At 42.3% G+C, this 12,743-nt stretch overlaps 1 protein-coding gene across 2 annotated transcripts in view; it reads left to right on the top strand.

Annotated features, from left to right (window-relative positions):
- The first annotated feature begins 4,806 nt into the window (after positions 1–4,806).
- shg (shotgun) overlaps positions 4,807–12,743 on the top strand; it is a 49,319-nt gene continuing 41,382 nt past the window's right edge. For both annotated transcript variants that reach the window (XM_065485335.1, XM_065485336.1), the window contains exon 1: positions 4,807–5,046. In XM_065485335.1, coding sequence (XP_065341407.1) covers positions 4,980–5,046 — 67 coding nt within the window. In that variant the 5' untranslated portion in view covers positions 4,807–4,979. The remainder of the gene's footprint in view (positions 5,047–12,743) is intronic.

Raw genomic sequence — 12,743 nt, forward strand, 5'->3', positions numbered from 1 at the left:
TAAAAGAGACCCTAAAAACACATAAGAAATAATTCACAATTTAATTAGCCTTCTTCAAAATGTCTGTTTGCAGGAGAGTATCCTAATATTGAATTGCTTGAAAACTCCTAACTGACAAAACAGCTGCCCATCTCCATGCAATAAAACATTTTTCCACAGTTAAAACAGTAGGGATGCTATTAAAAAACTCATTGCTTATAATTAAATTAGCCTCAAATATTTTTGGAAGGATATGAATCTATAAGATCTATTGAGCTAGCAATCTGGCAGTTGCTATCCATTTATATATTAATTTGATCTGTATTCTGAACGGCAACAAAGTGAATTATGCAGTCATAAAACTTCTCGCGGGACACTGCAGCCGCGCGGCATCCAAATATGTGTGTAAAAGGGACACTTAAGCTTCCCTGTTAGCTTCCCATCACGCCTGCTAAAAATGCTACTCTGTACACGCGTGGTGGGAGTAAAGTGTTTTTTTTTGTAACTATTCACCCCGGTAAAATATTTTTTATACATCAGCTTGCTTCAGAGAAGGGAATTGCCTGCGTTTGACTAAGGTGTTTTTTTTATTAAAGCAGACTTCAGAGGTGAAACTCAACAGAGGGGTGTGAGGTGTCAGGTAGTGCGGCCTATTTTAGCAAAGCTGCAGAAAGCGTCACAAAGTTGAACACCATACGTGCCAGGTATAATAGCCCTGGTGTTTTAGGGCCTGTATATAGGAGGCATGACGTAGGCATTTCAACGACAAAGCAAAAGTGGTTAATGGTCTCGGTATTTGGTGCTTATGCAAACTATACTCAAACGTTTTTCATTGATTTAGTTTCTAAATATGTGTATTGTCACTTTAAAAATAAATAACATACATAAAAACAAATGACAATTCAATGTTGTAGAAAAAAGTTGGACGACAGAAAATCAAGCAGAAAAATTTTATTTAAAATATTCATGTTGATCCCATTCTTTCGTAATATTCTGTTAACACTTCATTGAATATTTTATTGAAAACATGTAAGAAAAAATTAAAATTTGATATATCTCGCCGTTGTTTTGATAGTGTTAAGAAATAGTCCATGCTGCCACATCCTATTCTTCTGGATTGTGATTTAGATATAAAACACTAGTTTTCATGTATAAAAACCATTTGAATTATACATTGTATATGCAAATAGCCCTTTTCCATTACTCTCACTTTACGTGAATTGATGTGAAATAGATTTGAATTCGAAGTGGAGGTCGATTGATTTTCTTGGTACCTTCACGAGCGGGCTAATATTTACCCTCAATCAAACTGTTCTAACTTTTGAATATTGTGCGTGTACGTGCTTCAGGGATGCCCGCGAGAGTGTAAAATTTTCACTCGAAATACGTATATCACTAAATATAATGTGATGTGTGGCGCGCGCGTGAAAGCGGTGGGATTATTTTACGATGCGTTGAAAAAATAAACGCACCCGCGCGGTGCGCTTCCATTAAAATAACAAATGCAACGCCGATAATTGACTGGCTGTTTGTCGTAAAATAAATGAGCGTGCAGAGACATAGCGTGACTAACACGATGGTTTTTATTCAGCGGAAGTGAGTTACTTGGGTTCTCACACATTGCGGCGCCGAGCCGGCCGCTGATAAATTAAAAATTTAAGCCTTTCGCGCCTACATGCGTGTAAATGACAGATTTAGCTGCATAATTGAGCTTTTTAAAAGCCATTTCAGGGCAATTTTCCACCCCGATGACTATTTCCTTAGGGTTTGCTGACAGATTGTTTATAGTTAAATACAATTTGTCTATGGAAGATTTTATGTTGTGATATTTCCAAAGAAACCAAGTTCAAAAAATTGTTGCGACATTTGCAATCTAAATTTTCCTGTTTGTCTTGAGTACATTCCTAAATAAGATAATTCAACAAGTTTTTGTATATTTTCTATTATATATTATGTGAGGCAACTATCTGATTTTATGTCATACCATGAAAAATATTGGATATTTACTCTCACAGTTTGTCATATAGAAATTAATGCATCACAAGTTTAAATCTAAGCATGTGATAAAGGACATTACTTGTGGTAAACAGGTTTTAAATCAAAATTATATTATTGTTGCTATAAGATCGTGTCCAGGAGGACACAGCCGATGAGAGCCCCAAAATAAACTAAAGGTATCAAAATCTGACTAAAACTATACTTCCCATCTGAAACGTAGCTATATATATATATGATTCTAATAATTAAATATTATATTTGTAAACATTTTAATTATTTGCATAATACGCGGCGGTTACACTATACACATACACGCACACTTGTGGCGAGAATCACCACAAACATATAATAATTATATAGTGTCCTTTATGACATATGACATAAATATTTAGATTGTAAATAATTGCAGTTACGCTTTAAATTATTCTTTTAAACAATCATACTATTCAGAATAAGACTGAAAATATGAAGAAATTAAAAATGTGAGCTCAAAATTACGCAATCGTATTTCCTCCGTAAATAATATAACTAAAAAAATATTTTTCATTGACAAATCTTTATATAGCTGCACAGCTTTAAATTTATATCAAATTTAATCATTCAATTATCCAAAATATATCAAATTTTGAATCTGAATCGTATTGCAGCAGAGAGCACACATCACAAGTTGCATCAGCAGATATAAAAATAAATCAAGATCTTGCGCGCTTTCACAAAGCTTGATTTGGCGTCACGTTGGTGGTGTGCGGATATTTATCTCAAGTGTGCCGGTCCGCAGCTTCTACTGATTGGATGTGCGACACCATGTTCTAATTCCATTTAGCAAGAGCACGAATGCGGCAAGTTTTTCGCCCTTTGCGCGCATTGTGCCTAAATGCAAGAACATCCATTCGGTGGCAAGGGGATTCGGTCTCGCTGGAAAGTGATCCCCTTACTTCTTGGCCTAATCTCAGGCGCGCAAGAGGAAAATCGGGCGACCGTCACGGAAAAGATACAAATCGCCCTTTTGTTTTTCCTCGGCTGCATTAGAATTTCTCGTTCCCTTTTCTCACCGTTGCCTGCCCTCTTCAGCGCGAGAGGCAAAATTTATTATTGACTACGCGATAAAGAAAGTTTGCATGTAGTACGGCAGTATAATAGAACGTCTCACTTATTATTTTTCCGAGGAACAAGTTTTTATTTTGAGGCACAGAAGCTTTTTATGATGAGAGACCAGGCAATAAGAATCGGGCAGAGGATTTATTGGGCCGAAAAATCTCACTTTTTCCCTCGTGCCACCACGCTGTGTGCTCGGAACGCGCAATAACATTAATAAAAGATAACAAAGAGAGTGAAATAAAGCAGCGTCCATTTGCTATTATGCGCCAAAGCAGATTTTGTTCATCCTAATATTACTGCACATTTTGCGGTACCGCTTTTATGATCGATGTACATTGTTTTACGATGGCTTCTTCCGCTCTGCGAATATACATATTATACCGTCTCGTGCGGTTTTACTGTTTACCACAATGCTTTAAAGCCATTGAAACAATTTTGAAATAATGATGCCTTTTAAAGACGGGCAGTTTACCTACAATTTCAAAGGAACGCACGAAGTTAAATGCAGAATCTAATACTACACAGTATAATGCAAAATGTTTGTAAATATATGTAGTTGGATTTTATACACCGTATTAGTGTATCACATATTAAAATCTTTTGACATTAAGTTATTGGATATGGCAAAAATATTGTTAATTCCTCAATCTTTTGATCAAATATTTTAATAAGAGTTAATATAATATACTAATTTTTAGAAACTATCCAAGAATTTCTTTTAAAAATCTTAAGAAAAACGAGTAGAGAAAATTATTGATAAATTATAATGAACGTCACTTGTTTCACAGAAAGGATAAGCATTATCTGTTTTTGGTTGTGTTTCTGTTTTGGGCAATGGCGAGCAGCGTACTTCTGTTTATACAGGACAAGTAATCTGGCTCCAAAAGGTTATATAACCTTCCAGCAATATGAAGATCCTCAGCTCCTTCTAATCTGAGTTTCAGGAAACGTGAAAATTCATGAGGCTTATCCCCTTCTTGGAATATCCCGTTGGATCATAATGCATCACCCAAATCTTGAAGCATTATTGTTTCGTTATTTAAAATTACAAAAGTGCTTACTTGTATTTTTTGGACTATGCGTAGGCAACAAGATAAAATGTTATTATGCTATATACTTGAAAATTTTAAATTTTCATTTTATTCTATTCAGGTTTGAGGAAAATTAAATTATTTGTAATTTGTTTACCCTATTCAAAAACAAATATTTGATGATTGTGAAAATAAAATTCTTTAACGATTTAAGTCAGATGATTTAGATGGGACAAAAATGTGTCTGAATATTCTCTTGCGATTCCAACTACAAAACACAAAACTGACAAAGCGGAACACCTATGAAATGTAATATTTCATTTTGAGCTACAGCGCTTTTCAAAAATAGCTTCTGTTTAAAATTACTCTGTCAGCAAACATTTTATTTAGCAGGCTTGTATTTTTTTAACAGGCGCGCATGTAAACCGGCTCGTCCATCATTTACATTTCGCGGAATGGCCACATTCCGCCTTTGAAGCAGTCGTTTACATTTCACCCTTTTTAACAGAGCTTTCGGGCCGGCCGATAGGACACAATGATGTTTCGACACATGACCTCTCGAAATCAATTTCGAGCCGAAAAAGTTTTTCCTTGCGAGGTCATGCGTGCGTGCAGTGCTTGCTTGGTGTCGGCTAGCGGCCGAGCGGGGCGCTGCAGTCGCCAGCGTGCGCCGGGATCTTTCGCTGAACGTTGAGCAAGCTGCTGCCGGCAGTCAGTATAGTGCTCGGACTTGAACCGTGTGGTCGGTGAGTGAGCGAGAAATCGAGGAAGAGAAAGAGAGAGGACGAGCGCCGTGTGAGAGGCCGGCGAGTTCCCCGTGAAACGCCATCAACAAGTGTTCGCGTCGAAAAAGTTCCTGGTTATGGACCGACAATGAGGACCGTCGTCTTCTGTGTAGCCGCCCTGCTGGCCGCGGCCGTGCACGCCGGACCAACCTCAGGTAAGCCACGTCCATCTTCCTTCTCTTTCTCGTACCTGCCGACCTGAGTAAGCGAGGAGGTGACGTCACGCTCAGGCGACGAGCCCATTACTTAGCGGTGATTCAACGGCCGTTCGGCCCGAATGCATTTTCCGCTGCAAGGCGATTAAAAAAATCTCGGCATGCCGGCACCTGTTTCGCCCTCCAACGCTTCAACCCCCACCCCACCACCTGCCATACATTGTACCTTCAGAGAACGCCGACGCTCGCTTTTGAAATTTTGTTGGTCTTAAGCTTAAGCAACGCTTTCAAATCTTTTTACGAAATATTTTTCATGTTGCTCTTACGACTTAGGGTTCCATTTCTATAACTCAACCATGTATAATAAATTTAAAGCCTTCAAAATCATTTTGAAAGAAACTATAATTTATTATGAACCTGGCACGAGTGAGATTTGTTTATTTTAAACCTCTGCTCTAAATTACTAGTAAACGCGTGTTAGTTTTGCCTGTAATTTGTGTTTATTCACTGGTGGTAACTCGCCGAAAATTGGTTCGCACCTCATTTCGATTTCAGGCTGTCGGTGCAGATTGGGAAATGAGCGTTTTATGTAGTGTGCATCCCGTGGCGGCCGCACCACCAAAAAGCCCAAATTTCCAGCGGCGGTCGTAAAATTTTACAGCTGCGACCTGCGCGTGACCGAAACCTTCCGGCCGGGAAACAGCGGCCGTTCCTCGAAAATGAAAATTAATTTATTTCGGCCAGAGTGAGTGAATCACGGCCAATTGCCGCGGGTCAGAGTGCAGGGCTAAACGGTCAATCCGATCTCGAGTCGTACGACGGCGGCGGTTGGGATGCCGAGTAGTTGGCAATCGAGAGGTTCCTGAGATGAAGGAGACGCCAGGTGCGGACCAATGGGAGCTGTCGCAGCTAGTGACGTCACCAGGGAGGGGCACAGCCGCCGTACCTGAGCTGGAAAACTTGTTGAGCGCGCGTCTTTCCTAGAACGGCGAGAGGAGAAAAAGACTGGAGCTGGAGAAGAGGTTGATTGCTCGCGGCCCCGCGAGCGAAATCATTTGTTTGCTGACTGACACAATCTCGAAGCCAAAGAGAGCGGCGTGACTTCATTTTCTTGCCTTTTCTTTCCTCCGTTGCGTCAGCTCTTGTCAACTTGCATTAGTTTCTTCTCCGTAATCACTCCGAATGTTTGTGGTGGTTGTTGCAACGTGAGAAGTTGAGTTTGGAAAATAGTTATTGATCGATAAGAACTGTTGAAGCCTATTCGGAGTGACTTCACGTTCGACGTATTTAAATAACGGCTGTTTCCTTGGGAGCAACGCTTCTTTCGCTCGAACGTGAAACGTGAAAGAAAACAATGCTTGGTGAAATAAATAAATATAGTGCTTTATTTAAAAAATATTGAAAATTGTATCACATTCGAAGCTTTGATTTGTCTTATCTTCAGCTCTTAGTTTTTATCTCTTGGAGAAGAGTGATGTCATATTTTTCCTGGAACAACAAATTGCTTTTTGAAATAAAATTTTCTCAATTTTTATGTGATGTGATGTTATCAGTGGGTTAAAATTATCTACTAGTTTCAAATGCAGCTTAATGATTTTAGTACCAAATATGGTTAAGATAATAGCGATTACTGATCGCAAAATAAATAAAACTGCCAATCCCGCAATCACTTGAAACCATGGCAGAGTTCATGGCACAGAGTCTGACACAAGCTGGAAAGTGCCCAGCTAAATAAAATGACAAATTGTAATATTAACTTCGTTTACACATGATAGTGTTTAATAAATAAATGATGAGAGTTCATAACAAATTAAAAAATACGTTATACACTGCTTGCGAGTAATTTTTTGATCAGATCATACTACACTTAAGTAGTTCTATTTTTTGCTCAAAATATAATGCTAGTTGAGTTTTGTGGCGAAAGAGAGTGAGCTGAGGTTTGAGCACAGCAGATGTTTCAGAAACGTGAAGAATATTATTAAGAAACTTCTTTCCTATTTTGTCAGCTATAAGCCTTTGTTGGAACTCATCTTGAACAATAACAACACTCCTTTGCTATGGGCACGTTTAAAAAATACAATACCCCCTGGTGTTGTGAAGTCATTTTCCCCATGAAAACAACCCTCTCCACTGTATTTTCTGTGAAAGTTTCACTAAGGTCATTTTCTAAAAAGAGTCACAACCGACGGGTGAACCGAGAAAAAAAATGTCGTGCTTTAGAACAATTGAGGCTCAAAAAATAACAATCGATCATATCCTAAAGTACAAATTTTGAAGCAAAATGAGAGGTAACAAATTTTCCGTGTTCATAACCGGAAGGCAATTATCTTGATTGAAATTTTTCGCAACTCAGTGAGTCATTTACTAATGGCTTACGCATTTTGACTAGCGCGATAATTACTGTCGTAGCCGCACGTGAATTATTCATGCGTCGGACGGACAGAGACGAGCCGGTGAATTTTCTTTCTGCATTATTACCTGCAAAATTAATACTCGGCCAGATCAAAGGAATGGCCGCTCATATCAAGTTTCGTCGCAGCGAAAAGGCCTTTCTGACAATTACACGCACATGCTCGGTCCGCCCGCCACTGTTCATTTATTCAGGCGGCGAGTAAGTTTGCACGCGGCGCCTGAATAATGCGTCAGAGCCGGCCCTTTTTGCCGATTCGAAAATTGGGGCTCCTAACGGCGGCTCGGAGACGCGCCCCGCGAGCAGCCGGCCGGCTTATCAGCCGACACCGTGTTTGATTTAGACCTCACCTCGCTCGCAGTCTGATAAAAGACGAGAGAGGCTCTGCGTCGCCTGATAAACAGCCCTGCCTAGAATCTGCGACTATGCCAGCACGACCGCTATCTACACTAAAACATTCTGATTAAAATTGGTCTTTTCGTGTGCAATTTTTTCCACAGTTTCAAAACTGACTTCAGAATAAATGAAACAGGAGTGTGAGAATTGGTGAGGAATTTTTCTTTCTGGAATGAGAAAAATGCGGCTGGAGGGGTTGCAACCAAGCGTTAATTGCCCGGGGTGTTGGTTACAAGGGGTGCATGTGTGTTTTCTTAATCTCACCGTTCGCTAATGGGGGTTGCAGCTGTTTTCCTAAGAGTGGCAAAGTGACAAATGTCCAGGAAACCGTGACCGAGTTTCGGGCGTCTGAAAGCTGCGAAGCTGTTTGAGGAGCAAGGTGCGGTTTGCTTAGCACTGAAAAAACCGGGGGTGTCTCTTTTGGAGAGGAAACTCGATAGCCAGGCAATGCGGGCGGCGCGTTCGGCAGACGGCTGCAGAGGGTGCTTTTCGCTTCCCAACTGGTGCCCAAGATTCTGGTTTCATTAGTGCTCGGCGCAAACGCAGGGGCGGGCTGCTGCCTCCATAAATCAGCCCTCTTCATTAAAATTAACCAAAGTAAACGAATGATGATCCTAGGGCCCGGCTATGCCGCATGATGCCGTGAAAATGACGGGGGCGGTTGTTGTCTGAACTTTGACCTAGTGCGCCATTTAGCTTTTTATTCAATTAAGCAGTGCCGGCAGGGACCTTGCTGCGGGATAGTTTCAAGTACCGCGCGGTATATGCGAGGGAGTGAAAGTTAAATATAAATTTGGAAAGGAAAATTGTGTTTAATAAATGAAAAATTCCGCTCCACCGTTTCAGATTATATTAAGAGCTAAGGAATATTTTGCTCCAACGAATTTCATTTCTGTCTGGAAATTCGTACACATCTCAGCGTAATCACATTGCGAGGTTGGCCGCCGAACGCAATTTGCGCCCCAATTTGGCAGACGCTGGTGTCCGCAATGAAAATATTACGTTTCGGCCCACGGAATTTTTTGCAGCTCAAAATTTAAAGCAATTTGGCGCGCGCAAAAAGATTATAATGCGAGTATTTGCGATGAAATGCGGCAGTGGCGCCGACGAAAGTACCCTTTTTGCTCCATTTTGCGCTCGACGGCCGGCAGTGGCTCTCCTTCCGCACCAATTGCTGCGAAAATGCAGCAGCAGCAGCAGGGGCCGGGTGTACCTGCGCGCGGGGGCTGTTTGAAGGGCTTCCCCGCTGTTATTCGACTTTAGATGGTTTCCGCGCGCCAAAGCTGGCGACGCTGCCGCTGCGGCCGGTCGTGCGTGTGTGCATTCAAATATAAGGCACGACCGGAAAAAGAAAATATAAACGAGAGTTAGTTTGTCGAATTTTTGCTTTTATTGCCAGCGGAGCAGTTAAAGCTGAGTGCGTCTCGTTGCTTTTTACGCACCCGCTCGCATAATTAAGAAGCAGACGGGCTGCCGTTGTGCTGCCAGACAGGCCCGCGATTGCTCAATCCCCTTAATGACCGTAGAGAGGTCACCCGCCCACCGCTTGTCCACACCCAGAGGTCAATAACAAAAGCCTGCGTTGACAGGCTGCCGTTAAATGCCTCTTTTTGCAACGTCGGCCTCTTCCTTCTCGCTCTCTTTCTTCCTTGACAGCGACGCGAAACTCGGTGCAGGCGAGATAATTGCGAGCCGGGGGATGATTTCCACAAGTTTTTGCTCAGCCGGATGGAACGCGAGAAACACGCACTTTCTGCATCAACGCGTGAAAGATAAAGCTGAGTGCTGCTCCTATTGTCAGCCTTAATTTCAGTTGTTAACTCTAGTGCAAGAGTAGGGTTCTTTGTCTTCGTAAAATTTCGCACTGATTTAATATCTAATTTTACTGCGACGTCTGCGACCGATTTTGTTTTAATCCGGAACAACTCGTGTAAATGTTTTATTTATTTTGATGGTTTATGGGGCTGCATTGAAACTGTTAATTGCATGCCAGGTGATTCAAAAGGGCCAGCAATTGACGCTATATCCGCTGTTGCGATAGAAGTTCGCCTAATTGAAATGCCACACACTTGTTCCCTTCAGAGAAAAGAACAATAAAAGCCAGAACAACGCACACATCAAATGGGCATGCATGCAAACTATTCTTTTTTCTTAGCTTTGCCCTTCCGAGTAAACAAGCGGGCGTCATTTTCATGGTAGTTGGCAATTAAAGAAGAAAAGGAAGAAAATTCGCGCCCGACACGGAAGGTGTCGAGGGCATGTCGATCGACCCACTCGGATTTTTGCGGCACGGAACGATAATAATACTCGCCACGGGTCGCGAGCATGCGAATGCCCAATTATTGTGTTGTCATCGTCGTTGTTATTGCCATTAAAATGAAAATCATTAGCTGGATTTCGCTGCAACGTCATTATCATTTGTCCGCCGCTGTTTTTCCGCCGCCCGACCGCGCGTAATTACATTTCAGCGGTCGAGATGGAGTGTACTACCGCGCCATTCATACTTTCAATTTATTTGTTGAACATTTTGTTGATTGCTTTTCCGTTTGTTTGTCCATATTCATTCAGCACGCGCAGCGACCGTGGTAATAATTCCGTAAAAATCGTCGTTCCGCTTGTTTGCGTCCGAATCGTGTGTGAGCACCAGCCAATAATCTAACTACCCTCTCTCCTTTTTCAGCTCGCTCGCAGCGAGCAACATTTTCGGGCCTAAAGAGCCGTTCGTCTCCGAGAATCCACTCCGACCCAGACGAGACGTGAAACAACATGGCAATAGATTCTCATATATTGCGTGCCTCTTGAGTTATCGGCGAAAGGGTGGAGGTGGCGATTTTTCATCCTCTTGTTTTGTTTCACTGCGTCGAAAAGCGGAAATTAACTTTGGATAACCCTTTAGCTCATATCGCCGGCTGTGTGTCGTTTGATTAAATCACACCCACGCCCGTCGTGCCGCTTAAACTAAAGCAGCCAGCTGACTACAGGTCCTCTACATAGCTGCGTGAATATATCTCTCAGCGTGCGTGTACAAGGAGTTACGAGCCGTTTGACTCTTGGAATTATCATCCACAGAGCGGAGATTAATCTTGTTGGTCGGATCGAAACACACGCGCGCGCCGATGGGAGTAACAAAGACCCTTTAATGGTGCGCTGTGTACATTTCGCTATACCGCGAATGCCATTCGTAAGACACTCTGACTGAGTCAGAGCAATTATGGAAAAAGCCAGCCGACGACAACAAGTGAATCAGCAGCCTCTGCTTTCCAATAGCCTCAATTCGCGATGAAAGGATAGTGAAACGAGAGAAAAACGGCACGTTCTGTTTGCTCAAGGAAATTCACGCGATGAATTAAATATGTATGTGAAGCACACGCCGCACTTAGCGTTAATGTGAGCTCTGCGAATATTCAGTTTCATTTGTGCCTTGAGAGCATGGTGCAGATTATTGTAATATAGTACAGCTGCAGCACCGCAGCCAAGCTTAAATCACTCCAAGGGATGATGCAAAACGTAAATACCTCTGAAATGGGTGGCGTAATTAATTAAGCAGGTTGTTTGTTGGCTACAGAAATTGGTTTAGCGATATAAATATTTGTGACAGCTGCGCTGAATTTAAATCTTTTTAAGCGAAGGGACGTAAGTGCATTATCCTGTCAGCAGTGAATGCAAGACCATTTTATTAAATATATATTTTGTCATTTCTCGACAGAAAGCCATAGGTATCCTCGTGGTGCCCAACGGTTACTTGTTGAAATGCCCATCAATCATGAAGTCCTCCTTTCACGAAACAACGGATTTGTGTCCGTCGCTGTGTCGCCACGCTGTTTGACAGTTTCCATCGCATTTCGGCTGTGTTTGTGCATACGTAATCACATTGTTCGTGATTAGGCCGTCAACGAAACGCACGCCCCAGCGTGGAGAAGCACATGCATAATGTGGAATGAGCGATTCACGTCACGGACAGGTCACCGCGGTGGAGATGAATGCGACACGCGGGATTAAAGAGCGATTCATCCGACCATCGCTGCTGGCCGGAAGTGGACCGATCCCGTCGAGCATTATCCCTTTCATTCAGCTCCTCGTCACCGGCGCACAGCAGCAGCAGCTCTTTATAATATTATGAAACGAAAAAGCTGGCACTTTTTAATGCCAGACCGCACGATAAGTAAAGTAGCAACACAGGCTTGTGCCACGGTAACCGCCCTTACAATTCGGGATTCACGATATTATCCTGTTGGCGGACGAGGAAAAGGTGCCTCCGCCTATTCGTGCGGTGAATCACGCGCTGGCTCAGACCTGACAATGAGAGTATGCTTCGTTCTTATTCTTATTGTTTGTTAGGCAAGAGTTGAGTCGGAGAATGACTCGACCGTATTTGAATTCATTTTGCAATGTAGCATTTTTGCGCAACATTAACTCACGCCAGGTTATTCAAAAAATGTTGTATTTTAACGTGGTTTGGAAATTGAATGGAATACCAAAAGATAAGAGAAATATCCAAACTCCCTGCTGGTTCCAAGTTGTGCTTTTGGGGTTTGTGTCCTTTTTACGGTTGCCTTTTGATTGCTGATCGATTTCTCGAGCACGTTCGTCTGCCGCGGAACAATAGTGCAGAAAATGAGTCATTACTCCGGGAAACGTGCGCGCAGTAAAAGTTTGGTCGGCGTGTATGTGTGTCCAGCGGGGCCGGGTAATTTGGCCAGCTATTATTTCGGGCCAGGATCGGCTGGTTAATCACGTTTTTTGCTCTCACTGCCGTTCGCTTTGGTGGGATCGCTTTTCAAACTTAGTTGGGTGCACGACTTTGATTAAGTGCAAAAGTGCGAGAAACTCGAGCTCAAGAGGGTGACAAGCAAGCAGGCGAAAGGAAGCAGGCAACCACTCCTTTTCACGC

Source organism: Cloeon dipterum, chromosome 3 (genome assembly GCF_949628265.1).
Source record: "Cloeon dipterum chromosome 3, ieCloDipt1.1, whole genome shotgun sequence".
Lineage (NCBI taxonomy): Eukaryota > Metazoa > Arthropoda > Insecta > Ephemeroptera > Baetidae > Cloeon > Cloeon dipterum.